Here is a 25,716-nt window from a genome sequence, read left to right as displayed (position 1 = left end):
TTGCGACATGAATTTTGAATAGTTCACCTTGTCACGTATATCACATCTCCTAGCACATTTTTCACTTTCCCAATAATAATCTTGTTACTCATTTTTTTACATCTGTCCTTGTCTTGCTCCTTACTGTCAGCAAATATTATTTTCCTAGAAATACAGTTTATTAAGTATAAAATTATAACTTCAATTATATTCCTAATCTTTCTAAGCACTATTACTTCATATTTGATAAAGTCTGGAAAAATAATAAAGAGAAGAACAGCACAGTAGCACTGCAACTCTGCACCTTTATGAATTTGACATTTTCCCAATCTGTTTCATTTGAGAATCACAGAAACTCTACATTCTTTTCCACATTTTCAAAACAGATGATACACAGAGAGATTATATGATTTACTAAAAGGAAAGAAACCACATATAGATAATGAAATCCTATGTATGTCCATGTATATTCACATATATGTATGTATACCGAAATATACACACACAGAGTATAATGACAGTGTTAAGCCACTGAGATTCCAGATACCTCGAGTTTAATATTCTGTGAATTATACTACTCTGCCTCCCAGAAAGTCTTCAAAAGTACTGTAGTGAGCTTTTGAGTGTCTTTCTTTTGGCTGTTTCTATTTGCTCCTTTTTTTTTAAAATAAATTTATTTATTTTTGGCTGCATTGGGTCTTCGTTGCTGCACGCGGGCTTTCTTTAGTTGCAGAGAGCTGGGGCTACTCTTCGTTGCAGTGCGTGGGCTTCCCATTGCGGTGGCTTCTCTTGTTGCGGAGCACGGGCTCTAGGCACGTGGGTTTCAGCAGTTGTGGCACATGGGCTCAGTAGTTGTGGCTCATGGGCTGTAGAGCACAGGCTCAGTAGTGTGGCACACGGGATTAATTACTTCGCGGCATGTGGGATCTTCCCGGACCAGGGCTCGAACCCGTGTCCCCTGCATTGGCAGGCGGATTCTCAACCACTGTGCCACCAGGGAAGCCCCCTCTATTTGCTCTTTTAATAGAATGAGTGCTAAGGCTCAAGGTTCAAATCAGCTGTAAAATAAAATAATTAGTTTAAAAAAACTATCTGTAAGTATAAAACAATAAAATAAAATAATGAGTCCAAACTACTAGATTTATATACTCAAAAAGTAACACATGGACTTCCCTGGTGGTGCAGTTGTTAAGAATCTGGCTGCCAATGCAGGGGACACGGGTTCGAGCCCTGGTCCGGGACGATCCCACATGCTGCAGAGCAACAAAGCCTGTGTGCCACAGCTACTGAGCCTGCGCTCTAGAGTCTGCAAGCCACAACTACTGAGCCCATGTGCCACAACTGCTGAAGCCCACGTGCCTAGAGCCCGTGCTCCGCAACAAGAGAAGCCACCGCAATGGGAAGCCCACGCACAGCAATGAAGACCCAACATAGCTAAAAAAAATAAATAAATAAATTTACCAAAAAAAAAAAAAGTGACACATAAAATACATAAGAGATGATTATAATAATATATATATTCACATCTCAGAATCAGGGCATAAAGCACGGGAGAAGGCTATTGATGTTCAACCTAGAAGTTGAAGAAAGTTTAGCCTTAGTTCTTCCTCTGTTAATTTTCATTAAGAAAAGACTCCAGTGGGTCTTCTCCCCACTAATCTTTACCTCCTTTCTTGATTGCCTATTCCAAAGAAGGATAAACAGAAATGAGATCTAAAATGATCAGCCAGCATTGATTATGCAATGCCTGAAAGAAGGCTAATATCAACTCCAGCAAAACGGTATTGAGCCAGCTACTTTAAAAAGCCTTGCCGATCAAAATAATCTTCCAAAGCAGACCAGGAATGTAAAACACAAAAATATCCACAAATAAATGAGTAGGGTATATCAAAAAGGAAAGTATTATGGGTACAGAAATTATAGGCTAAGAATAGTTAAAAGAAAAACAATTGCAATCATGAGAGATATGAAAAGAAGGCTATATTTTTCAGCTCTGAGGATAATGGGAGAGGTAGAGAAGGGAAACTTGTGAGAAAAATACTCTTTTGGGAATACATCCATACCTCCCCTTCCCTGGCAGAAAAATCTATTCACCACATTTCTTAAGCAGCTTCAATGCGTTAGACACTGTTCTAGGTGTGGGGCAGAGCAGTGAGGAAAACAAACCAAGCACAAATCCTTCCTTGGAAGTTTACATTTGGGGTGGTAGGCAGGGGGAGGGAGAGACAGACAATATATAAATAAGAGAATAAAGGATGCCGGGTAAGGCAACGGAAAAAAAAAATTAAGCAAGGGGAGGGGAGAGAATAATAGGAGACAAAATGAGTTAAAATATTTGGGAAGACCTCACAATAAGGTTTCATGTAAGCCAAGGAGGAGAAAAAGCAAATTCTTTGGATTATCTGGGGAAAGAATGTTCTAAAACAGAGGAAATAGCAAGTACAAAAACCCATATGTGGGAGCATGTCTTGCCATGTTCCAAGAAGAACAAGGAAATCAATGTGGTTGGAATGGAGTGATCAAAAATGAGAGTAGCCAGGGGTGGGATAGAGGGATGAGGGAGTGAGTCACTCAGGGACTCATAGGCCCTAAAAGCACTTTGGTCTTTACTCAGAGATGAGAAGCCAGTGGAGGGTTTTGAGTGGAAGAACGACGAAGATTCAACTTAACTTTAAAAAGAAGCATTCTGGCAGCTGTGTTCAGCATAAGAATGCTCCTCTGAACCTTCAGAAGACCTCTGAATCTTGACATGCTTCTACTACTGCAATCTGACACTGTTTTAATTTGTTGATTCTCTACTAAACCACGAGATTCCTGAAGAGAAATACTGACTTATTCTTCTTCAGTGACTTAAACATAATAGATAATCAATATTTATTAAATGAATAAATAGAATATTTCCACCAGAAACCTGGTGTGGGTGAGACAAGACAACTTATCTTCTCATCTACTCTAAAAAAGAACTGATCACCAAGCATTAGGTTAAGAAACTTTACCATTACTGAAAAAATTAAAACAGATGTCATTTTAATAATAACATCTTTTTTTTATTGAAGTATAGTTGATTTACAATGTTGGGTTCATTTCTGCTGTACAGCAAAGTGATTCAGTTATACATATATATGTATCTTTTTTATATTCTTTTCCATTATCTCAGGATATTGAATATAGTTCCCTGTGCTACACAGCAGGATCTTGTTGTTTATCCATTCTATATAATAATAACATCTTATATTTAAATTTCTGAACTTATGAAACTTAAACTTGTCTTTCACATTTATGATTTTGACATGCTGGGATGATATATCCATAATTAAGTTTCCACTTTATGATACGTCTCCCAATAAAACTCTCAGTTCTTCACTATTATATTTACTATTAATGAAAGTCTAGAAATGACTAATGTTTGCTCTTCTGCCTCTGAAATAGTTCACTTACCGATGTGGTCACATTAATATTATAAACTCCTGCTGGAGAATGTTTATTTGGTTTAACAAATGGAATACAATACTTCTTGGTTTTCTCATCCACTCTGTAACAAAAGCAACAAAAAAATTCGCGTTAGACCCAGCAGTAATTATTTTTTTCAAGCACAAAATCAAAAGACCCAATACCAAGTGACATGCAGTTTAATCAGAATTTAATGCCTATTCTTAAATATACAATGCTCATAGATCTGGTGAAACATTCTGTCCTTTACCACTACCCTCATGCCTCCCACCCAGCCTTCAATGCCAATAAATTACCTTCCTTTCCGCGAAATTCCCAACAGGAGCTTCTTCGTACAATTAAATGCCCACAGCCATGCCATGCGGCAGCAGATGCTCAAAACCAATTATCTCTTTTATAATGACAAACCCCTTTTGTGTTATTAGACTAAATAGCTATAGATTCTCTTCACTTTAAACAATACACCCCTATTTTCTTAGGACTCAGGTAAATGTTTTGATCAAATGCTAATAATTTTTATCACATCAGCCAAGAAGTCTTTTGAAACAGTAACCTGACAAGAATGAAAAGGATTCAGAAACCTGAGAGTAATAATACATGTGGCTGAATTGATAAATATTTGCAATTTGTAAAGATGTCCTTTCCCTAGACAACATTTTGTTCTTATTTTCCTAATTCATACCTGTAACTCTGAGCTCTGGAGATAGTTCCCACTCCAGAATTAATAGTGGGAGCCACTGCAGAAAGGTTGTACGTAAGTGGAGGAATTGCCATGCCTGGATTTCTTGCGTGGCCCATGCTGCCATTGCTGAAATCTCGGAGGCTTGTTGAAGGCACTGTTTTGATGAGGCTCATCCCATTGTCACTGAGACAGCTGGCATTTGAAGCTCGACTGACTTTTTCAACTTTTTCTCCATCCATTTTTGATCCTTTTATTTTAAATGCTTTAGAAGCCTTAATTTTGGGATCAGCATTTGTATCCTGTTACAAAAATGTTAATAACATTAATGATCTGAGGAGAACGAAAAATCACCTTTTCCTATAAAGTACTTATCAACGAAAGCAGAATTCCAGAGATATCACCTTTTTTAAAAAAATTTTTTGGCTGCGCCGTGCAGCATGTGGGATCTTAGTTCCCTGACCAGAGATCAAACCAGGGCCCCCTGCATTGGAAGTCTTAACCACTGGACTGCCAGGGAAGTCCTAGATATCATCTTCTTGTGCTCTAGTTTTTCTTATTCTACCTGTGGAATTATAATTAAACCCGGGATTCTCAGTCAGACATCTATTTCAAATGAAAATGAGACTCACACTAGCTCTGAGATATATATATATATATATATATATATATATATATATATGTATCAGATTTAATGATATACACACATACCACATTTATATTTCAGTGGAAAACAATGGAAGAGGACTCAAGCATGCTCGCTTTTGTTCTCATATTTAGAGTCAGGGAACACAGAATTGAGGACTCTTTCTTCTTTGGGTTCACTTGAGAAAATGGGAGTGGGTTGGTGGTAGATTTGAATTATCTTACCAAGAATAGATTCTGGAGAAATTACCAAGAAAAGTAAACTTCAAATAAATTGAGTACCCAAATCTCAATTTTTAAATGCTCTACTTTATATAAAATTCTAAAAATTATATTTTTCTCTCCTATCATTTAAGGCAAAAAAATGGTGTGTGCATGTGTTTGTGTCCATGTGTTTGCATGTGGGTGTGCACACATGTGTCTAAATGCTCTTGGATGCGTGTGATTTCCTGACAAGCCCTATTGCACAGACTGGCATACAGTAGGCACTCAGTACATGATATGCTAAGATTTTTTTTAAACAGGTAATGTCTACAGAAAAGATACATTTTTACAAATAAGCTAAAAGTTAACTTGTTAGCCACTCAGGAAACTTTTAAGATCTTCATTATTCCCTGCCCCCCACCCCCCAATTTAAGGATATATTAAATTTAAAATTTAATACACATTAAAACATGGAAATTTACCTGTACCACAAGTGTTTTTCTCTCTTCACCCAAGGAATCATCTTTTTCCTTTTCCTTCTTTCTGTTTTGGGGTTTTTTAGATAAAGAAATGTTTCTGGCATCTTTCTGTACTTTTAACTGCAGTTCCTGAGAAAACCTACATAAAAATACATTTGTCAATAAAATAAGATTGTATGAGACAGATAAATCAAGAAAAAAAATGGTTTTCAAGATATTTATTTTTTAAAACTGAGTATTAAACTCAACTGTGTTATTCAAAACATGAAATGAGGTAGTCTGCAGAACTGGGAATCCCTGAGAACATTTCAGGAGGTTCACGAGGTCAAAGCTCTTATCTTATTACGAAGGCGACTTCTTTTTCACCATGTTGACATTTGCACTGATGGTATAAAAAGCAATGGGGGGTAAAATTGCAGGTGCCTTACCAAGAATTGAAGCAGTGGCACCAAACTTTACTAGCAGTTATTGTATCCTTCCTAGCCACACATTCTCAGGTTAAAAGGTGGGGGGCAGTTTTGTTTAAGAATGTCCCTGATGGAGCAGTAAAAAATATATATACTTATTTAATTAAATCTAACCCCTTGAACATATCTTTTTCCCCATTCTGTGTGACAAAATAGGAATACGCATAAAGTACCTCTGCTACAAATCAAAGTGCAATGGTTGTCTGAAGAAAAGCACTTGTGTAACTGGTTGAGATACAAGCTAAACTAGCCACTTTTTTCATGGGACAACATTATTACCTGAAAGACTGACAGAAAAAAAAATTATTATTATTATTCAGGCTTGGGGTATTCAGCAGATATTTTCTTTTTAAAAAATGAACAAAGGAGATTGTTACCTCAAGGAAAACAACTGATAATATTTGCATCAATGATAAAATTCAAATTTTTATGCAAAATTAGAATCCTGTTCAACTTGTCTCCACTACCATGAACTTAGCAGATTCCTAATACTAAAGACTTTTCTGATGAGAGAGAATACGACTTTTTGATATTGTATAATGAAATGTCAACATTTTAAAGCTCTGCATAACTTAGCAAAACAATATTTTCCAAATGACTAATGCATCATGCTACAGAAGCATGCATGGGTAAGAGGTCAATTCAAAGTGCAAGTTAGATAAGTGGATTTTAATGTAATGGGATAAGAAGTTCATTGATACGGTTTCAGATTCCACAATGCAAGCAACGTTAAAGAAACTACCACTGTCAGTTCTGGTATAGAATCAAAGAAGAATACCCACAGTAATCTAAAAGGGCTATTAAAATACTCTTCCATTTTCCAACTACATATTTGTGTGAGGCCAGAGTTTCTGCATTTATTTCAACCAAAACAACATATCACAACTAATCGAATGCAGAAGCAAATATGAGAACCCAGCTATCTTTTATGCAGCTAGATAGTAAATAGATTTGCAAAAATATAAAGCAATGTCATTGCCACTCATCTCACTACTTTCTGTTTTGTCAGCTGCACTGACGCCAGCAGCTGGAACAGCACAGGAGACCATGCCAGCCGCTCTGGCACCTACAGGTCTGGCACACCAAGGTCTCCAGCACATCAGCAGCGTCAGCAGTGTCATAGGACTGGGTGTGGTATGAGTTCAGCGGCAACAGGAGATGGCGCCTTTGCAAATGCATCAGCACCCAAGATGATGGCATCACACAGCTGGTAGCAACACAGAAATCAGTGACCTGAGTGGTAGATGTCACCAGGGGAGACAGAAAGAAAGCATGAAGGGACTGCTTTGTGAAAACCAAGAGCCCTAATTTACTGAATGCAGGGGACCGCTCTTAGGAATGCATTATTGCTAAGGGTGAATGGAGGTAGGGTGGTAAATATTTGAGCTCCTGTAATAGTAGGTGGGTAGAGTAATAAGAGAAATACTGTTTGTTACTGTTATGTACTGTTATGGGGACCTTACTTTAACTCTAGGTTGATAGGACCTAGAAAACACAGTACTGTACCTCTCAGCAAATCCATCCATATGAAAGAAATCATGGTGCAGGAGCTCAGCACAGAAGGGCCTTTTGTCTGGGTCAATATGTAAGCATTTCTGGGAAACCAAGGAATACATACAGTTCATATCAAAGAAAAACTGCCTACGTTTACATTTCTAAATATAGAAAATTCCTTTTCACAGTCAATGAATTTTAAACATCTATAATAAATGATAAAGAATAAAGCACAAATCTAGACAATGACTACCAATGATTGTTAATATCACAAAAAGAAAGAACACCAGACATTCAGTGTCTCTGGACAGAAATATACAAACCTCTTATGAAGTAGTCTTGCCAAAAAATCAACCTGACTCTGATCAAGCTCTAGCTCTGCTGTGAGTTTATACAAAATACAGGACACAAAGGAACATATTAAACCACACTATGTGGAAAATTCTAAGGGACAAACAACCTATTTTCTTTAACAGATAAATGGCAAGGTTTAAACAAAAAACAAAGAGATGAAGAAGAGCTTGTAAATTAAGAATCTTAAAAGACATATCAACTAATTGCAAACTCTAGTCTTCATGTGGATCCTAATTCAAACTATATAAAGAAATTATGAGAAAATTAATGAAATTTTGAGCACTGATTAGACATTTTATGATATTAAAGAATTTTTGTGAATGTTTAAAATTTAAAGTACTTACAGAATGGAAGGGAAAGAACCTACTCTGTGCTATTACTGTGCTAGATACTTGACATAGATCATTTTATTTTATCTATGTTCTTTCTTCTTTCATTTTATTATATCTTGTTCTGATTCATTGGAACCACTCAGCCAGTAAGAATAGAAGGGACTCAATAAGTAGCTTTAAATGAATAAGAAAATTCTACAAATAATTAAGCCATTTATAAGTGAAATAATATAATATCTGGAATTTGCTTCAAAATACTCCCCCCCAAAAAAAGTTGCTGAGTGGACAGGATAGATGAAATATTTTCCAAATACTGTTAATTGTTGTAGCTAATGACTAGCTCGAGAGGGTTCATTACACCACTGTTTTTTCTACTTTCTTTTCTATGTTTGAAATTTCCTATAATAAAATGTTTAAAAAGTTATATGATTCTACCATAAGGGACATGAGTTGGACAATATTGTTTTACCTTTATTCCCTTTAAATCTCTTCACAGACAGATCATAAAGCTTGTCTCAATGAAAAATATTTGTATCTGTTAGACTATGTAGAAAAGTAACAATGTATTATTCTAAGAACTTGTTATAATTAGTTATAAGCTTACTAAGCTTTTTTTTTAATTTATTTTATTTATTTATTTATTTTTGGCTTTGCTGGGTCTTCGGTTCGTGCGAGGGCTTTCTCTAGTTGCGGCAAGTGGGGGCCACTCTTCATCGCGGTGCGGGGACCGCTCTTCATCGCGGTGCGCGGGCCTTTCACTATCGCGGCCCCTCCCGTTGCGGGGCACAGGCTCCAGACGCGCAGGCTCAGCAGCTGTGGCTCACGGGCCCAGCTGCTCCGTGGCATGTGGGATCTTCCCAGACCAGGGCTCGAACCCGTGTCTCCTGCATTAGCAGGCAGATTCTCAACCACTGCGCCACCAGGGAAGCCCACTAAGCTTTTTTTTAATGAGTTATTCAAAGAAGTAAAAAAGCAAAAAATATCTTGGGTAAATGTTATGTGACCCTGCTCTTTTAGAGATACTTAGTTTATCAACACTTTAGGACAATCCTAACTAATAAGAAATTTTTGAGCTAATAATTCCAAAAGGTCCACTTTTAGAGACAGTTTGATCCAGTGAGAATCTCCCTAATATCTTCCTCAATCAAATACAAGGCAAAGGTGATGATCATTTAAAAATTAGCTTCAGTGAATCTAGTGGTTAAGCAAAAGTCCCTTTTTAACAATACACTACAGGCCATGAGCCTATGCCTTACACTTTAATATTTTCCTGCTTCTCTACCCTTCTTTTTATTTTCTTACCCTATTTTTCTTCTCTTTTCCACTTACGCAAGGCTTGCATTTTAAATGTTAAACATTAAAAACATCTCATTATGAGAATGTTTTCACACTTAAGACTTGCCAGATAATATGAAATGGTTTCTTAAAACAAGCAAAATTTTCAGGTCTGTATCTCTGAAGTCCCTCCATCCTCACGCCCACCAAATAAAACTCTTAATGTACAAAAATTTAAATCATCGGAGGAAACTGTTGTCCTGAAAGATCAACTGGACAAGCAAAAAAGAAGAAAAATTCATATCTCCATAATGTAAATTCCCTGTCAGAAAGCGCAAAGAAAAAGTACGATTACCTTTGCTAAATCTATCACAACTTCAGGGAGCCTGGGATAGCGTCTTTCAAGAGGAACCGTTTCTTTGATTTCGGGCAACCTTACTCCAGCAAACACAGGATTTTTATAAAACAGCTCCTGATGTCTTGGAATGAGATTACCTGGCAGTGAGAATGGTACACATCTCTGTCATTACGCATCATGGGACAGGTGGTGTGGAGTAGAGATGAGGGTAACACAGCTGGTAGAGCGGGGACTCTCTCCGCATGCGAAACCAATGAACACAACAGTGCTCTTATTGTGGTGGCGCCTGGCAGTCTTTAGGTGGCTTTGACATATGTCAACACGAAAGAAATTAACATTCTTATCTCAACATACTCATTCAGAAAAGTTCACACGCTACTATACATAGAACTGAAGACGCAAGGGAGCATAGGAAAAGCACAGGTAAAGAACATTGTATAATTTCTTAGATATAAGTACCAGCACTGCATTTCTAACTACAAAGCATTAAGTGCTGACCAAAGATGAAAATATTAACAGTCATATGGTGAGAATCTAATCTAGATAAATAAGTTCCACCCTTTGAGAATTTAATTTTTGCCCAGTGTATCTGTATCTAAGGGCTGATTTGATCACTTTTATCTTTTCTCTCAACTTTAATACCTAACCTAATATAAAATACATATGAAAATTCTGCAATAAGAAACCATTGTATTGTTTATTGAACTTCTAACCTGGAAACTAAAATCTAAGAGTTAAATAACCCTCAAGTAATTACCCATTATTTCCATTTTACAAACTCCATCACCCAACAGAAAGTTGATATTTCAACAAATGTAAGATGACTTTGATAGTCTAGCTTTGAAATTCTGTCCAAAGCACTAGCAACAAAAGTCAGAACTGCAGCAAGATTAAATTACTTTGGAAGTCCCTGTGTCTCTCAGTTTGAAGATGAGAATGAGGGTAATAGTCATATAACACCAAATGCTTGTTGACCCAAAGATAATATGATCATTTGTATTCTCTCTACATGTGATTTATTGAATGCAAAAGTGCAGACAGAATGCACAATGTTTGCTCTTTTCTTTAGGGGGGGAGTTGGCAGGAGGGCAGGTGAGAGCATGATTAGAACCATATGTCAGATAGACAAAAGCCAGACTGAGAATGACTGAATGAATGAATATATATAAAGAGAGAGATAGATGAGGTTTTCCTACTTGCTCTCTACAACCATTCAAAACACGTGTCATCTTTAATGTACCAACAGCTTGTAAAATAAATATAAACCAACAAAAACACAGGGAAAAAAATCACTAAAATTTAAAATGCAGGTGTATAATCTTACCCAAACACACCATAATATGATATAGCTGATCGATATCAGAATCTCCAGGAAAAAGGGGTTCCCCCATGAGCATTTCAGTTACCAGACAGCCAATGGCCCACACATCAACAGCCCTGAAAGAAAAGCAATGTGGTGTAAAACCTGGTATCCTAATATGTTTACTATGACTGAATCTGTTCTGCATATTACTATTTGGTATTCTTGGTACTGAAAAAAGTAGTAGTAAGCCTTAAATTACTCCACAAAATACATTTTCCTATAAACTTAAAGTACTAACTTCCAATTTTACATAAATCAAATTTCCAGAAACTTCAATCATGTGACATGAGGGAAAAGACCTCCGAAGAGTCAAAACAGTTGTTAAGTATACTTTATTCTGAAAATAAGCCTTTTGGGTTTCCATTCAGTGGCTATTCATTTTTTGTTCACACATGATTTTGACAAGGTTCATCAGTCTATCCCACTATACGCTGAAAACAGCATACCAGAAGGAGACGGATGTTGTGAACACAAACAACATGGAGAACTGAAAGCTAATAGGGAGAAATAGAGAAACTGTCTTAAAAATCGGTCACAAAAAAAAAAAAAAAAAATCGGTCACAAAAACTTAAAGAATATTCCGGCATCATTACCATAGAGACAACTACCTTGAAATTGCTTAAGGCCATAGTGGAATTATAACATGGTACAAAAGTGACAGTATGGCGGTAAAATGAGAGCTCAGAGTAATTAAGAAAATATTAAATGACGTGTACTCTGAAAACAGAGAAATTGCAAAAAAATAGAATGATTTCTATCAAAATCAGTAAAACTTCCAATCCCTTCCTCTTTGAAGAATTCATTTATGAAGACGATTTATGTTTTTAAAACTATTCACACAGTTCCGTTTCTACCCTCACCCTTGCCCACGCTACTTTGCCTCACTGCAAGTGTCAGACTTACCCGGTCAATGTTACCTCTCTTTACAAGTGATAAATATACCTCTTTCTAACTTACTATTAAAAACAGACCACTTACCTTGATTTCCCTACCTTTAAAATAATTATACTCACGCCAACTTGTTTCACAAGAATGTTTAAAGGGGAAGCACCAAAAATGTTTACAAATAACTTTATAAAGTTCTCTAAACTGAAAACTTCCATTCAGTGTTAGAGGGATCTTTCATCATACTAAAAACATGTTCATGTGGAACCTAGAAACATGGTACAGATGAACCGGTTTGCAGGGCAGAAGTTGAGACACAGATGTAGAGAACAAACGTATGGACACCAAGGGGGGAAAACCGCGGTGGGGTGGGGATGGTGGTGTGCTGAATTGGGCGATTGGGATTGACAGGTATACACTGATGTGTATAAAATTGATGACTGATTAAAAAAAAAAAAAAAAGAAATGGGTAATGGAGTTGAATAGACATTTCTCCAAACAAAATGTACAAATGGCCAATAAACACATGAAAACATGTTCAACTTCAAAAAAAAAAAAAAAACATGTTCCATTTTATCAAGAAAAGAGAGTTAAATCTGCCCTCCCCACCGCCCACCTTGCTGATGTCTTACTTGCCATACTTGACATCACCAACCAATAGTTCTGGAGCTCTGTACCATCGGGTTGCCACATAATCAGTATAAACCTCCCCAGGAGCTGCCAGTGTCCGTGCAAATCCAAAATCACATAACTTGACAACACCAGACTGGGAGATTAATATATTCTCTGGCTTTATATCTCTGTGTATGATCTAAGACAAAAAGCAGAGTATGACATATATTGGCACATCAAGTTAAGCAAACTAATTACTTTTGAGCACCTGTCATATGCAGGGCACTATAGTAAGTACAAATAAAAGCCTATAAAACTGTTCCTGGCTTTAAAGAACCTGGGACCTAGTTGGGAAAAAAAGAACATTTATGCTTAAAATTTTATTTAAACGATCAAAGATATTGGATGAAATATATATTATTAATTACCAAATCAATTGCTCTGATAAGGACTGCTCTCAAGACTAAGAGAGTAAGGCTGTCATTGAAGACGGGGCTGGTCAGGGAAAATTTCTGTGGAAAAGGGTGGGCTCTAAGACAGGTCTTTAACACTAGTGTGACCTGGATAAATGTAGAAATGAAAGGGCAACCCAAGTGAGGGTAACAAAAAGAGCAAAAGAGTGAAGATGGGAATAGATCAGGAGATGCTGGGGAAATGTTTTTTCTGGAGTAGAGGTTATGTACTAGGTTATGCCTCAACTGCCACCCTGGGAAGTCTGAGCTTGTGTCAGGGCCATGGGAACCCATGGAAGTGACATGACCAACAGGGTGTTTAAAGAAGATGTTGGCCATGAACAAGGTAAAGCAGAGAGGGGGACTAGAAGTGGGGAGAACAGCAGTGGGACAACTAGGAGGTGATAAGGGCCTAAACTAGTCTGGGGCTCAAAGGAATGGAAAGGAAGAGGTACAGTCTAGAAATATTTTAAATCATGATCCAACAACTCTGCTACAACCTACACTGCACATCTAAAAGAAATGAAAGCAGGGATTTGAACAAATATTTGTACACCAATGATCATAGCAGCATGATTCACAATAGCTACAAGGTGGAAACAACCCAAGTGTCAATCAACCGATGAATAACAAAATATGGCATATACACACAATGGCATTTATTAAACCAAAGAAGGAATGGCATTTTGTTACATGCTATAACATGGATGAACCTTGAAAACATTATGTTTAGTGAAATAAGCCAGACATAGAAGGACAAACATTGTATATTCCACTTACACAAGGTACCTAGAATAGGCAAATTCACAGAGACAGAAAATAGAATAGAGGTTACTAAGGGCTGGTGGGAGGGAAAATGGGGTTGTTACTGTTTGATGGTTACAGAGTTTTTGTTGAGGATGATGAAAAAGTTTTGGTTATAGACAGTGGTGATGGTTACACAACACTGTGACTGTACTTAATGCCACTGAACTGCATATTTATAAATGGTTAAAATAAATATTATTTATGTATATTTTACCACAATAAAAAAAAGAGGAATAAAAAAAAAAAGAATCAACAGAATTTAGGAAGTAATCTCAGATATTTTACTTAAACCTGGGAATCTAAAAGAACAGTGGGTCCATTACCAAAAATACAAAAGTCTGGAAAAAGTTAGGTTTGATTAAGAATAATTAGTAGTTTAGTTTTAGCCATATAGGCTTTTAAGTGGATTTCTGAGTACCCAAGTGGAGGCACTCATCAAGCAATTATAAATGTAAAGAGGCTAAAACAAGGTCAGTTGGTTATGATTTCTAAAAGAGAGACTATGGAAGGAGAAAACAGGACACTGGGAGACAATGTTAAAAATTCTAGAGCTGGGCAAAACAAATTATTAGGCCTAGTTCTCTAATATAAGTAAACTGCATTTTGAAATTTTAAAAAATATATTTATTGTAAACTCAGAGGACCAGCATCCTAATTGGCATTGCTGAGCATTTTGCATAAGCTACCAATTTCTATTACATCCTAGACATCCATGGTAAAGGTCACAGGGCCAGCCCCACATCTACCATTAGCATTTGTTACTTTTATAATCACACAAAAAATGTCACTTAAAATATTTTGTAAAACTGGCAGAATCAATGTGTTAGTTATTCATTTTATACTTTGTGTCATTTTACCTAGAACTGCTTTTCTTTTTTTTAATTAATTAATTTAGTTAGTTAGTTTTGGCTGCGTTGGGTCTTCGTTGCTGTGCACAGGCTTTCTCTAGTTGTGGCGAGCGGGGGCTACTCTTCGTTGTGGTGCGCGGGTTTCTCATTGCGGTGGCTTCTCTTGTTGCGGAGCACAGGCTCTAGAGCGCAGGCTTCAGTAGTTGTGGCTCGCGGGCTCTAGAGCGCAGGCTCAGTAGTTGTGGCGCACGGGCTTAGTTGCTTCCCGGCATGTGGGATCTTCCCGGACCAGGGCTTGAACCTGTGCCCCCTGCATTGGCAGGTGGATTCTTAACCACTGCGTCACCAGGGAAGTCCCCTAGAATTTCTTTTATATGATTCTCAAAGGATATAAAATTGTTGTGATAGACAACAGAGTAATAGCAGGGATTTTCATATTTCACAACTAGGCAAGAGAATCTGAACTAACAAATAAATGGATTCTTAGGTGTATGTATCTGCCAAAACTCATTACTTAAAGTTTGTGCATTTCACTCAGTAAATGTTACCTCAAAAAAAAAAAAATCTGCAAACTCTAGTTAATGACATGCAGAGCTGAAGTATTTAGAGTTGAAGTCTGCAACTTACTTTAAAAAATGCATAAATAAGGGCTTCCCTGGTGGTGCAGTGGTTGAGCGTCTGCCTGCCGATGCAGGAGACACGGGTTCGAGCCCTGGTCCGGAAAGATCCCACATGCTGTGGAGCAACTAAGCCTGTGGGCCACAACTACTGAGCGTGCACGTCTGGAGCCTGTGCTCCGCAATGAGAGGCTGCAACAGTGAGAGGCCCACGCACCGCGATGAAGAGTGGCCCCCGCTCGCCACAACTGGAGAAAGCCCTCGCACAGAAACGAAGAACCAACACAGTCAAAAATATATAAATAAATAAATTTATTTTAAAAAAAATTAAAAAAATAAAAATAAAGGCTTAAAAAATGCATAAATAAGACAGATTAATAAGTAGATAAATAGATGAACAGATATATAACTACGTCATAAAACAAATATAGCAAAGTGTTCACAAGTATAGAATTCAGCGGTAGGTATATGGGTGTCCATTGTACACTCTTCTAACTTTTCAACTTTTTAAATAATTGTTTAAACTAAACACTTACATTGTGACTGTGACAAAATCCAATGCCACTGATAATCTGAAACAAATACTTCTGAGCTAGCTGGTAGTCTAGTCCATTTGGAAAGAGCTCCAAGTCATCAAGAACTGTATGGTCAACAAATTCAAAGACTAGGTACCATCGCTTTTTTTTCTTACACACTTCCAACAGATTCACGAGATTTTCATGCCTCAGTTGCTGTTATAAAAAGAAAAATACAAAATAGTTTTTACAAGATCAAATTACTAGTAATTAGTCACAGTCTAAAAGAGATCTTAGCATGAGAAAAACATGTAAATAAAATGCATAAACGGTATAAATTGTGAAACTATATTTTGGTTTTTAAATTAGAGTCAAAAGGGCTTCCCTGGTGGCGCAGTGGTTAAGAATCCACCTGCCAATGCAGCGGACACAGGTTCGAGCCCTGGTCCAGGAAGATCCCACATGCCGCGGAGCAACTAAGCCCATGCGCCACAACTACTGAGCCTGCGCTCTAGAGCCCGCAAGCCACAACTACTGACCCCTTGTGTCACAGCTACTGAAGCCTGCGTGCCTAGAGCCCATGCTCCACAACAAGAGAAGCCACTGCAATGAGAAGCCTGTGCACCGCAACGAAGAGTAGCCTCCACTCGCCACAACTAGAAAAAGCCTGCGCTCAGCAACAAAGACCCAACACAGCCAAAAATAAATTTCTTTTAAAAGTAGACTATATAGAAAAATATTTTTAAAGTAGTAATAAAATACATAATATTATAAATAATAATAACTAACCCCTACATAATGCTTACTATGTTCCATTACCTTATGGACAAAAACCCTATAAAATAGTTGCAATTATTATCCTGTTTTACAGATGAGGAAACTAAAGCACATAGAGGTTAAGTAACTTGTTCAAGGTCACACAGCAATAACTGGTAGAGGAGAATTAGAACCCAGGAATTGTAGCCTCGTCTTTTCCTGAAAACATTTCAGTTTTGTTTAGTTCCTTCTTCATGTACAGAACATCTGCCTTATAAACACACCCAGACCTGCAGCTGACTTGTGTACAAAATATTTAGATTTCTTATTGTTTTTTTTTTTTTTTTTTAGATTTCTTATTCTTAACCACTAAGCCATGCTGACTCTAGAGGGGAAAAAAAGGAAAACTAAGACCAAACTTATGTTACATCATAACTATAAATGGGCTAAACTTAGCTATTAAAACAAAAGATTCCAGGTTGGATCACAAAGCACTTTCCAAATATATTAACGAATTAACGCATATCCATACAATGAAATAAAATGCAGCAGTTAAAAAGAACAAGGCAGTTTTATGTCCACGGGTATGCAATAATCACTAAGCTACATTAAGTGGAAAAAAGGCAAGATGCAGGTCAGTGTGTAGAATATGCTGCCATTTGATATATGTACACACACCAGAATTCCTCTGATGGATACAGTTGCTTATGGAAGGTATAACTAAATAGCTGGTACACAAAGGTGGCAGGGAAATGCATTTTAATTTTATAGCATATTCATATGTTACCTTTTCAAAAATTAAAATAAGTAGATAAATAAAATTTGCATCAGTGTGTTAAAAGATAAACACGCTAAAATTGACAAGAGTTTATTTGAGCAAACGTTGATTTAAACTGGGCAGCACGATACTGAAAGAGGTTAGGAACATTCTACTGGTAGAAGCTAAGGGAAAGGGTTTCCCTGGTGGTACAGTGGTTAAGAATCCGCCTGCCAATGCAGGGTACACAGGTTAGAGCCCTGGTCCAGGAAGATCCCACAGGCCGCAGAGCAACTAAGCCCCTGTGCCACCACTACTGAGCCTGCACTCTAGAGCCTGCGAGCCACAACTACTGAGCCCTCGCTCTGCAACAACTGAAGCCCGCGTACCTAGAGCCCATGCTCTGCAACAAGAGAAGCCACCGCAATGAGAAGCCTGCCTGCCACAACGAAGAGTAGCCCCCGCTCGCCACAACTAGAGAAAGCCCATGCGCAGCAATGAAGACCCAACACAGCCAAAAATAAATAAATAAATAAATTTATTTTAAAAAGAAAAAAAAGAAGCTAAGGGAAAGGCTTTTATAGAGCAGACATGGAAGCAAAGCAAGTAAATTATTTGATTGGTTCCAGCTTAAGTGGTTGCTTTACTTGGGAAAGCCTAGTTGACTGTTTGTGACTGGTTGTGCTTAACTTACAATGTCTTAACCTTGAGCATTTACAGGAATTGGGTCTGGCTTAGGTTTCCTTTGATTTGTTTACATAGGGTGCCAAGGCATTAGCGCCACCTTAGTCTAATGGCTTATTGTTTCACTTGGTTTTTTATTATAAGTACACACACACACACACAAACTTCTAGTAAACTTAAATTTTAATAGGTATGTAGAGAATTCCCTGGCAGTCCAGTGGTTAGGACTCCACACTTTCACTGTTGAGGGCCCAGGTTCAATCCCTGGTCGAGGAACTAAGATTCTGCAAGCCTCGCAGCCAAAAAATTAAAACATAATAAAATAATAAAAGGTATGTAGACTTCCGGTTTCCTGTTCTACATGTAAGGAGCTTGGAAGTCTCCACTCCACCCTAACAAGTAAAAAACTGAGTAGACTAAAAAATCCACAACTCTTTTTGGATTCATAAGAGATGACAGGATGTAGGGCAAACCACCGGCTCCAAGATTGGAGAGACAAACCAGCAAACACAGGGAGTCTCTGCTTACTGGAACAGAGACTCACAAGGGCACAGCTCTGTGGGAACCAATGCCAAGGTAGGAAAACCTGAACTGCAATGGATAAGTTATCGGAAGCTCAATGCGGCCAAGCCCGAGAGTTAAAAACTTCAGGGGAATCCACACAACACTGTAAGATGTTATTTCTAGGAGCTCAGCCAAGTTCCGATGGTAAATTTCGGAGAAGAATCTCCTTCAGCTTTCACAGGGAGAGGAAAAAAGGAACCATTTGGAAATATGCCACCGCACTCTGTCCTTAACAAGGCCTGCCCTTGGGGGGAACTAGTTAAGCAGAGCCCAACCAGCTGAGGAAGGGAGATAGCCAACTCCAGCCTACTGTAGCCATCTTATCCCACCTAAGGAGGGGAGAAAAAACCTGAAGAACACTTGTAAAGTTCACAGGCTAGCGGCATAGGCTCACTGAAAGACTGAGACCTAATCATGGCACTACAGAACACTTCCCTTCCCCCAACCTCACCACCACATTACTAAAAGCCTATTTACAGCACTTCCTTTTACCTGGTACATCATGCCCAGCTCTGAAGAAAAAAATTACAAGGCGTACCAAAAGACAAAAACCACGATTTGAAGACACAGAAAAATCATCAGAAGCAGACGTGGCAGGGATGTAGGAATTATCAGACCAAGAATGTAAAATAACTATGATTAATTTGCTTAGGGCTCTAATGGGTAAAGTAGACAGCATGCAAGAACAGATGGGCGATGTAAGCAGAGAGATGGAAATCCTAATAAATAATCAAAAGAAATGCTGGAGATTAAAAAAACAAAAAACAGGGACTTCCCTAGCAGTCCAGTGGTTAAGACTCTGCACTCCCAATGCAGGCGGCCCGGGTTCGATCTCTGGTCAGGGAACTAGATCCTGCATGCCGCAACTAAGGAGCCCGCATGCCGCAACTAAGAGCTCTCGTGCCTCAACTAAGACCTGGTGCAGCCAGGTTATTTATTTTTTAAATAAAAATTAAAAAATAAAAAAAATTTAAAAAACAAAAGCACGGTAACAAAATAAGAATGCCTTTGATTGGCTTATTGGTAGACTGGACACAGCTGATGAAAGAATCTCTGAGCTAGAGGATATCTGAGTAGAATGCTCAAAAACCAAAAAGGGAAGAGAACAAGGACTGAAAATCTTCTCAAGCATATAGAAATAGACCTAAGAAGATAGCGAGGAAGAACTGGGTCAAAATCAATAACAGGAGAACAAAGAGAATTAATCTCAGGACTCAAAGCTGATTTTGCTGTGAAGTAACAGATATGGAACTGAGGTTAGATTTTTGTGTCCTCTTGGGACTAAGAGGGAAGGAAGAGTCAAGTCTAAATGCCTTGCAAAGGCGGGGTCTTTCAGAAACCACCTCCAGTTTAAGCTGGGACCCTAAGGACTACACCTTCCCCAGTGAAAATGAACGGAAATGAACCAGTCCAGGCTTCACATCACCTGTACCTTGAACTTGGATTAACATACTAGACTGGGAGCATCCCCATGCACCTGGCAGAAGCAAATGAATATCCTCTCTGGAAGAAGATAACTTTTATCTATCTTAGCCTCAAAACATTTCTACAAATAAATTTCCAAAAACAATATCCAATATAAACAATAATGAAGAACACCGAAAACAAGACACTCTAAGCAAGTACTTTGAACTTACTGAGGAGGCCCTGGGCTGGTAGTGTGCCTGTACCAGGACAGGGAAAATTTAATGTAGATCAGTGTAACTAGTAAAGGTAGTTAATCCCTAAGAGGGGTAAGAGGAATCCAAGGGATATGTAAAAATATAGCAGGGGCTTCCCTGGTGGCGCGGTGGTTAAGAATCCACCTACCAATGCTGTGGACACGGGTTCAAGCCCTGTTCCGGGAAGATCCCACATGCTGTGGAGCATCTAAGCCCGTGCGCCACAACTACTGAGCCTGCGCTCTAGAGCCCACAAGCCACAACTACTGAAGCCCGTGGGCCTAGAGTCCATGCTCTGCAACAAGAGAAGCCACCGCAATGAGAGGCCCGTGCACCACAAGGAAGAGTAGCCCCCGCTCGCCGCAACTAGAGAAAAGCCCGCGCGCAGCAACAAAGACCCAACGCAGCCAAAAATAAATAAATAAATAATTTTTTAAAAAAAATAAAGAAACTCAGGAATAATTGATAAATAGTGGAAAGGATAAATATTAGGTATTTATTCGAAGGAATAAAATCTTACATAGCATATACTCAGATCACAGGGCAACTGGGTCAAAAGTAAATAACCAAGGAGAAAAACCTAGAAATTTTCCACGTTTGGCAATTAAGGAAAATGAGAAAATATTTTGAACTGCTGATCAAAATTTCTAGGATACATACCAAGCTGTTCTTAGAAGGAAAGTTATAACCTTAAATGCATATATGAGAAAAAACAACCTAGAAATTAAAGAAGCACATAACTCAGAAGTTTAGGAAAAAGAACTGTAAAATAAACCCAAAATAAGTAGAAGGTATGAAATACAAAAGAACAAAAATTAATGAAATAGAAAAGAAATACACAACAGGGAAGATCAAGAAAGCCAAACATTGGTTCTTTCTAAAGATAAATAAAATTGATAAACTTCAGGTTAGACTGATGGGGGGTTGGTGGCGGGAGGGAGTTAATATAGCAGGTCTGAGACTTTTATCCCTAGAAAGTTGGATTGCAAAATGAGCCCTTGTTCGCTACCTGGGTACTTGGATTTCAGAAGTGTTCCTTCATTTCCAGAACTGATAAAGTGGCTCACTGTGCAAACAACATGGTTTATGCTGAATACCTGCATTTCTTCTGAGAGTCTGGGATTTTGTTATGAGCCAGGCAGGGGGTACCTCTGTGACAAGGCCCCAGGAAAATTCTGGGCACTGAGTCTCTAATGAATTTCCTTGGTGGACAATATTTCACACGTGTTGTCATAACTGATTGCTGGAGGAAATAAGTGCATCCTGTGTTAATCCACTGGAAGAAAAGTGACAGGTTTCCTCTGGAATTCACCCCATGTGCCTTTTCCCTTTGCTGATTTTCCTTTATATCTTTTCTCCATAATAAATCATAGCCAAGAGTACAACTGTTTGCTGAGTGCTGTGAGTCCTAGTGAATCATCAAACCTTGGGGTGGTCTTAGAGACCCCCAACACAGTTATTGGTAGATAGATAGATAGATAGGCAGATAAGAGAGAAGCAACAAATAATATTAAAATCATGTTTATACTCATGAGATAAATGAATATGTATATGTAATCTTGTTGTTTACTGCCAAAAAAGAAGAAATTTATACTTTAAACCAAGTTATGGAAATAAAACAAATATAAAAACAGCATTTTTTTTAAAAAAAATTACTGTCACTCAAGAAACAACTCATTTTTTTTCAATTCAATATATGTGATAACTTACCTTTAGTAACTTGATTTCTCGCATAGCAATTTTTTTAACCATTTTGTCATCATCACTTTCTAAGAACTTCTTAATGGCCACAATTCTTCCACTATCTTTATTCCTACACTTCATCACCATTCCATAGCTCCCTTCTCCAACCAATCCTAGGTTCTCATATTTTTCCATTTTAATTAAAAACCAGTAGGAATTTTTCTTGCTGTGGAAACCAAAACATAGAGTTAATTATGTTGAGTATATTAATTTCCTTCACCCTCCCAAATTAATTCTTCCACACCTGTTTTCCATATTAGAGTAGACACTGCATCGATGGCTGTCCTGTGTAATGTTTCTGCATCTAAGTTATGTTTTCAAAATATTCACATACAGTTCATAATAGACAAGGCAAATGGAATTGAAGCCATTAACTTCAAATTTAAATGTCATGTTAATGAAATTTCAATATATTTTTAATTAAGATAAAGCAATACTTGAACTATTATACAAAACAATAACAGTTTACTTTAGAAAAACACAATTCCTTTTCACTTTAAGGTGAAAAAGGCACAAGTGAATTTGGTTACAGTGAAGATAAAATTTATTTTTTTACATCAGGTTTAAAAGATCAAAGTTGAGGATCTTTATGCGCTTTCTAGTCTATTGGGAAAAGTATTACCAAGTTAACACTAACAACTTCTGATCAACTATTTTTCTTTACTTTTATTACCATAGTAATTAAATTCCTATGTTGAACATATAAAATAACAGCAATGACATCACAGTATGTAAGCAGATTTTTAATAGTTAAATGTTAGTGCACCAAATACAGTATTTCAAAAATCCTTTTAATGATTAATCACTATAAGTATGATTATTTGAATTTTGTGTGTAGAATTCTTTTACATCCCATTATATGACATTTTCTGGATGAAGGCAATCCTAACAAAATCTTTCTTACTTTACTAATAATTAGTGAAGGACCAGCAATCATTCCACTACATATTTTGGTATAGCAAAAAACTTTTCAGCCCAGATATGGTTAGATTTTAATTCATAAGTTTTGATCACCATGAAATATAAAAGCTAATAACTACAACTTCAAAGTTAAATTTATTTTTACAATCTGATTGTGAAATTAAATTCCAGAAGCAAAGAATAAAAAATGTTTCTGTTAATCCCAACGTGGTTCTAAAAGTTTTGGGAGGAAAAAAATAGTCTATTGGTAACTATATATTCAAATGATGATTCATAGTTGAATTTTTTTTTAACCTGACAATATAAAAGCACTCATTCAAAAAACTTGGAAAGAAAAAAAATTCTTACCTATAACATTAGTAGTGTACCTATGGCAACCTAAAATTAATTTACCCAGATTGTGAATTGTGATGTTTTCCTTGCTTCCCTATGGGTACACTGATGACAAAGACAAAACAAATATCCTCTTTGTTCTAGCAAACTGTGATAATCCAATGTATACATTTTCAACAGTTTACATTTGACAATTTAGGGGATATATATATATAATTATTATATATATAATAATATAGTATATATATAGTTATATATATATATAGTTATATATATATAGTATATATACATGGAAAGTCAGAAGACTGATCTTCGGGAGGGAAAAAATAAATAAATCCCAGTCAACACCAACCCAATTATTTCCTTATTTTACTACCAGCTTTGATAGTAGGTTCTACTATAAACTGTTTACAGAACAGTGTCTCTGACACTAACTTTCTATACATTTGACATTTTAACTTCCATTTAACCTCTATTAACTATTTTTAAATAAAATGTCAGTGTTTGAAAAAAATTTCTCAATGTAATTCTCTCTCTCCTTTCTTTAATTTTTTTTTCCTTCCACTAAAACAGCATATTTTATTAAGGACTAGACTTTAGGCTTATCATACCAAGGACAAAAATAGCTGGAATCTATAACCTGGATCATTTTAAAACATTTGCAATTAGTGTCCTCAATATTTGGAAATGCAAAGTGAACACAGTTAAAATTACCTTAAGCATGTCTAAGAGGTTCTGAAGCATGTCACAAGCTAACATTCTGCAAGTTGACTACTCCAAGTGTATTCTCCAACCAACTGCACATTTGGTCACAGCACACTGAACACACCTGCTTTTTCAAGTGGCACTTCCCACAAATACTTTAAAAGTATCAAGGCTTAAAAAGCCTCTTGTTTCCTGAAACAGTTACTCATAAACCATAACTTCTCATGCCTTCTACTTGGGAATGTTAAGGGTTATACAAACTAAAAGGAAACCTGGCCAATTGGCAATGTGGTAGTTCTGGACATGTGTCATGGAAGCATATGGTTCTCATACTAATAATTTAGATAATTAAAAAATGCTATTTTTTATTTTGTTAAAGACAGGTTGAAATCTCTTATAGATAAAAGAACGAGATAATAGAAGCTTTCAAAAGTATTATACTTACTGTTTCTTTTAAATCCTTTGGCGTGGAAATATCCAAAGGTTTTCAACTTGGAAACAAAATTGAGGTGAAATGCATCTCGTTCGCAGGTCTAAAAGATGCTGACTAGCAAACTAGCAATTCTACTGCTGTCGCGATTTCTTCCGCAGACACAGTCAGAGGTCCCAGGTGAAGTAGGCAAGGAGGCCGACTGGCCTCAACCCACCGCAAGTTCACACTCAGGAGGACCGCGGGCCGCATGCTGTCGTCGTCAAGGCAACGACCTCACTCTGTCCCCAACCATAGGCACAGAGTCTCCAGAGAGAAAAGGCCAGGGTCTAAATGCGTCCACGGCAGGCACCAATACCTGTTAAGGCCAAGGCCTGTAGGGAAGTTAGCTGGGGTGCTAGGGCACCGCCTCCCAGCTCCTAAGGCGCCCGGTCCCTGGAGTCTGTGAACCTGCTCGGCTCTAGCTAGCCCTGGGCCAAGGCTTGGCCACCAAGCTGCAAGGGGCGGATCTTCACCCGCCCGGGCCCGCCCCCGAGTGCGGCAAGCCTCCTGTGTTCTGATTGGCTGGGTTCTGTCGTCGAGATCTCTGATTGGCTTAGCGCCAACCACCCATCCAGTTCACCTGGGGCTTGGCTCAGGTTCTGATCACTGATGCGCAGACGCCAGCATCAGCACACACCTACCTTCTCAAGTAAGGAAGCACCTTTCTGCCTTCACCGGGAGACCGCTCTTCGCGACTGAGGACAACAGGCGATTCTGGTGCTCACGGAGAGGCTAAAAGTGGTGGTGGTTTTGTAGGATTGGGTGAAAATGGAAGGGGGTGACCGTGCAAAGAGCGCCATGAAGCGTTCTTCAAGCTCCTCGGCTGGGCCGGGGAGTGGGCTCTGAAGCCCCTCAACCGGGAATGTTCGAGCTTGACGGCGATTCGACGCTTCCTTTCCGGTCTGGGCAGCGGGGTCAGTCTGCCAGGTAGGAGATGAGAGTGACAGTCTAGGAGGTGATAAGTAGGCGAGGCAAGGTGAAAGTAGGTAAACGATGACAGAACTGGCGTTAGAAGGGACCCTGGGGAGGACAACCTGGTTAGTGAAAGTGAGGGAAATACTTGGAGATAACGGAAGGGGAAGAGAGGACATGAATGAAATAAGAGGAAAAGGGCTAAGACGGTTGGGGAACTAAAAGACATGAGCAATACTGGCGTATGACACACAGCCAAATAGGGTGCAGCTGGGGATGCGATGTTTAAGGCACAGATCAACTCAATCCGTGATTAGGCAAGACGGGTAGGTCAGAATCATGCACATGCTGAAGTCACACAAGAAACAGGGCTTTCCTCATTTTCAAGGAATT

At 38.0% G+C, this 25,716-nt stretch overlaps 1 protein-coding gene across 2 annotated transcripts in view; it reads right to left on the bottom strand.

Moving 5' to 3' along the window:
* CDKL2 (cyclin dependent kinase like 2) overlaps positions 1-24,804 on the bottom strand; it is a 34,247-nt gene extending 9,443 nt beyond the window's left edge. The window contains exons 1-11 of one of the 2 annotated variants that reach the window (XM_057546212.1): positions 24,385-24,804; positions 21,948-22,146; positions 15,837-16,031; positions 12,597-12,775; positions 11,041-11,153; positions 9,714-9,853; positions 7,410-7,498; positions 5,440-5,575; positions 4,112-4,410; positions 3,418-3,511; positions 968-1,037 (exon numbers count right to left, since the gene is read on the bottom strand). In XM_057546212.1, coding sequence (XP_057402195.1) covers positions 1,029-1,037; positions 3,418-3,511; positions 4,112-4,410; positions 5,440-5,575; positions 7,410-7,498; positions 9,714-9,853; positions 11,041-11,153; positions 12,597-12,775; positions 15,837-16,031; positions 21,948-22,115 — 1,422 coding nt within the window. In that variant the 5' untranslated portion in view covers positions 22,116-22,146; positions 24,385-24,804 and the 3' untranslated portion in view covers positions 968-1,028. Of the gene's footprint in view, positions 1-967; positions 1,038-3,417; positions 3,512-4,111; positions 4,411-5,439; positions 5,576-7,409; positions 7,499-9,713; positions 9,854-11,040; positions 11,154-12,596; positions 12,776-15,836; positions 16,032-21,947; positions 22,147-24,384 lie in introns of those variants that run through there. The other variant, XM_057546211.1, reaches the window with a different exon arrangement.
* Positions 24,805-25,716: the final 912 nt, after the last annotated feature.

Source organism: Balaenoptera acutorostrata, chromosome 5, assembly GCF_949987535.1.
Source record: "Balaenoptera acutorostrata chromosome 5, mBalAcu1.1, whole genome shotgun sequence".
NCBI classification, from domain to species: domain Eukaryota; kingdom Metazoa; phylum Chordata; class Mammalia; order Artiodactyla; family Balaenopteridae; genus Balaenoptera; species Balaenoptera acutorostrata.
The sequence above is the reverse complement of the archived record's forward strand: the minus strand, read 5'-3'. Positions and strand labels throughout refer to the sequence as shown.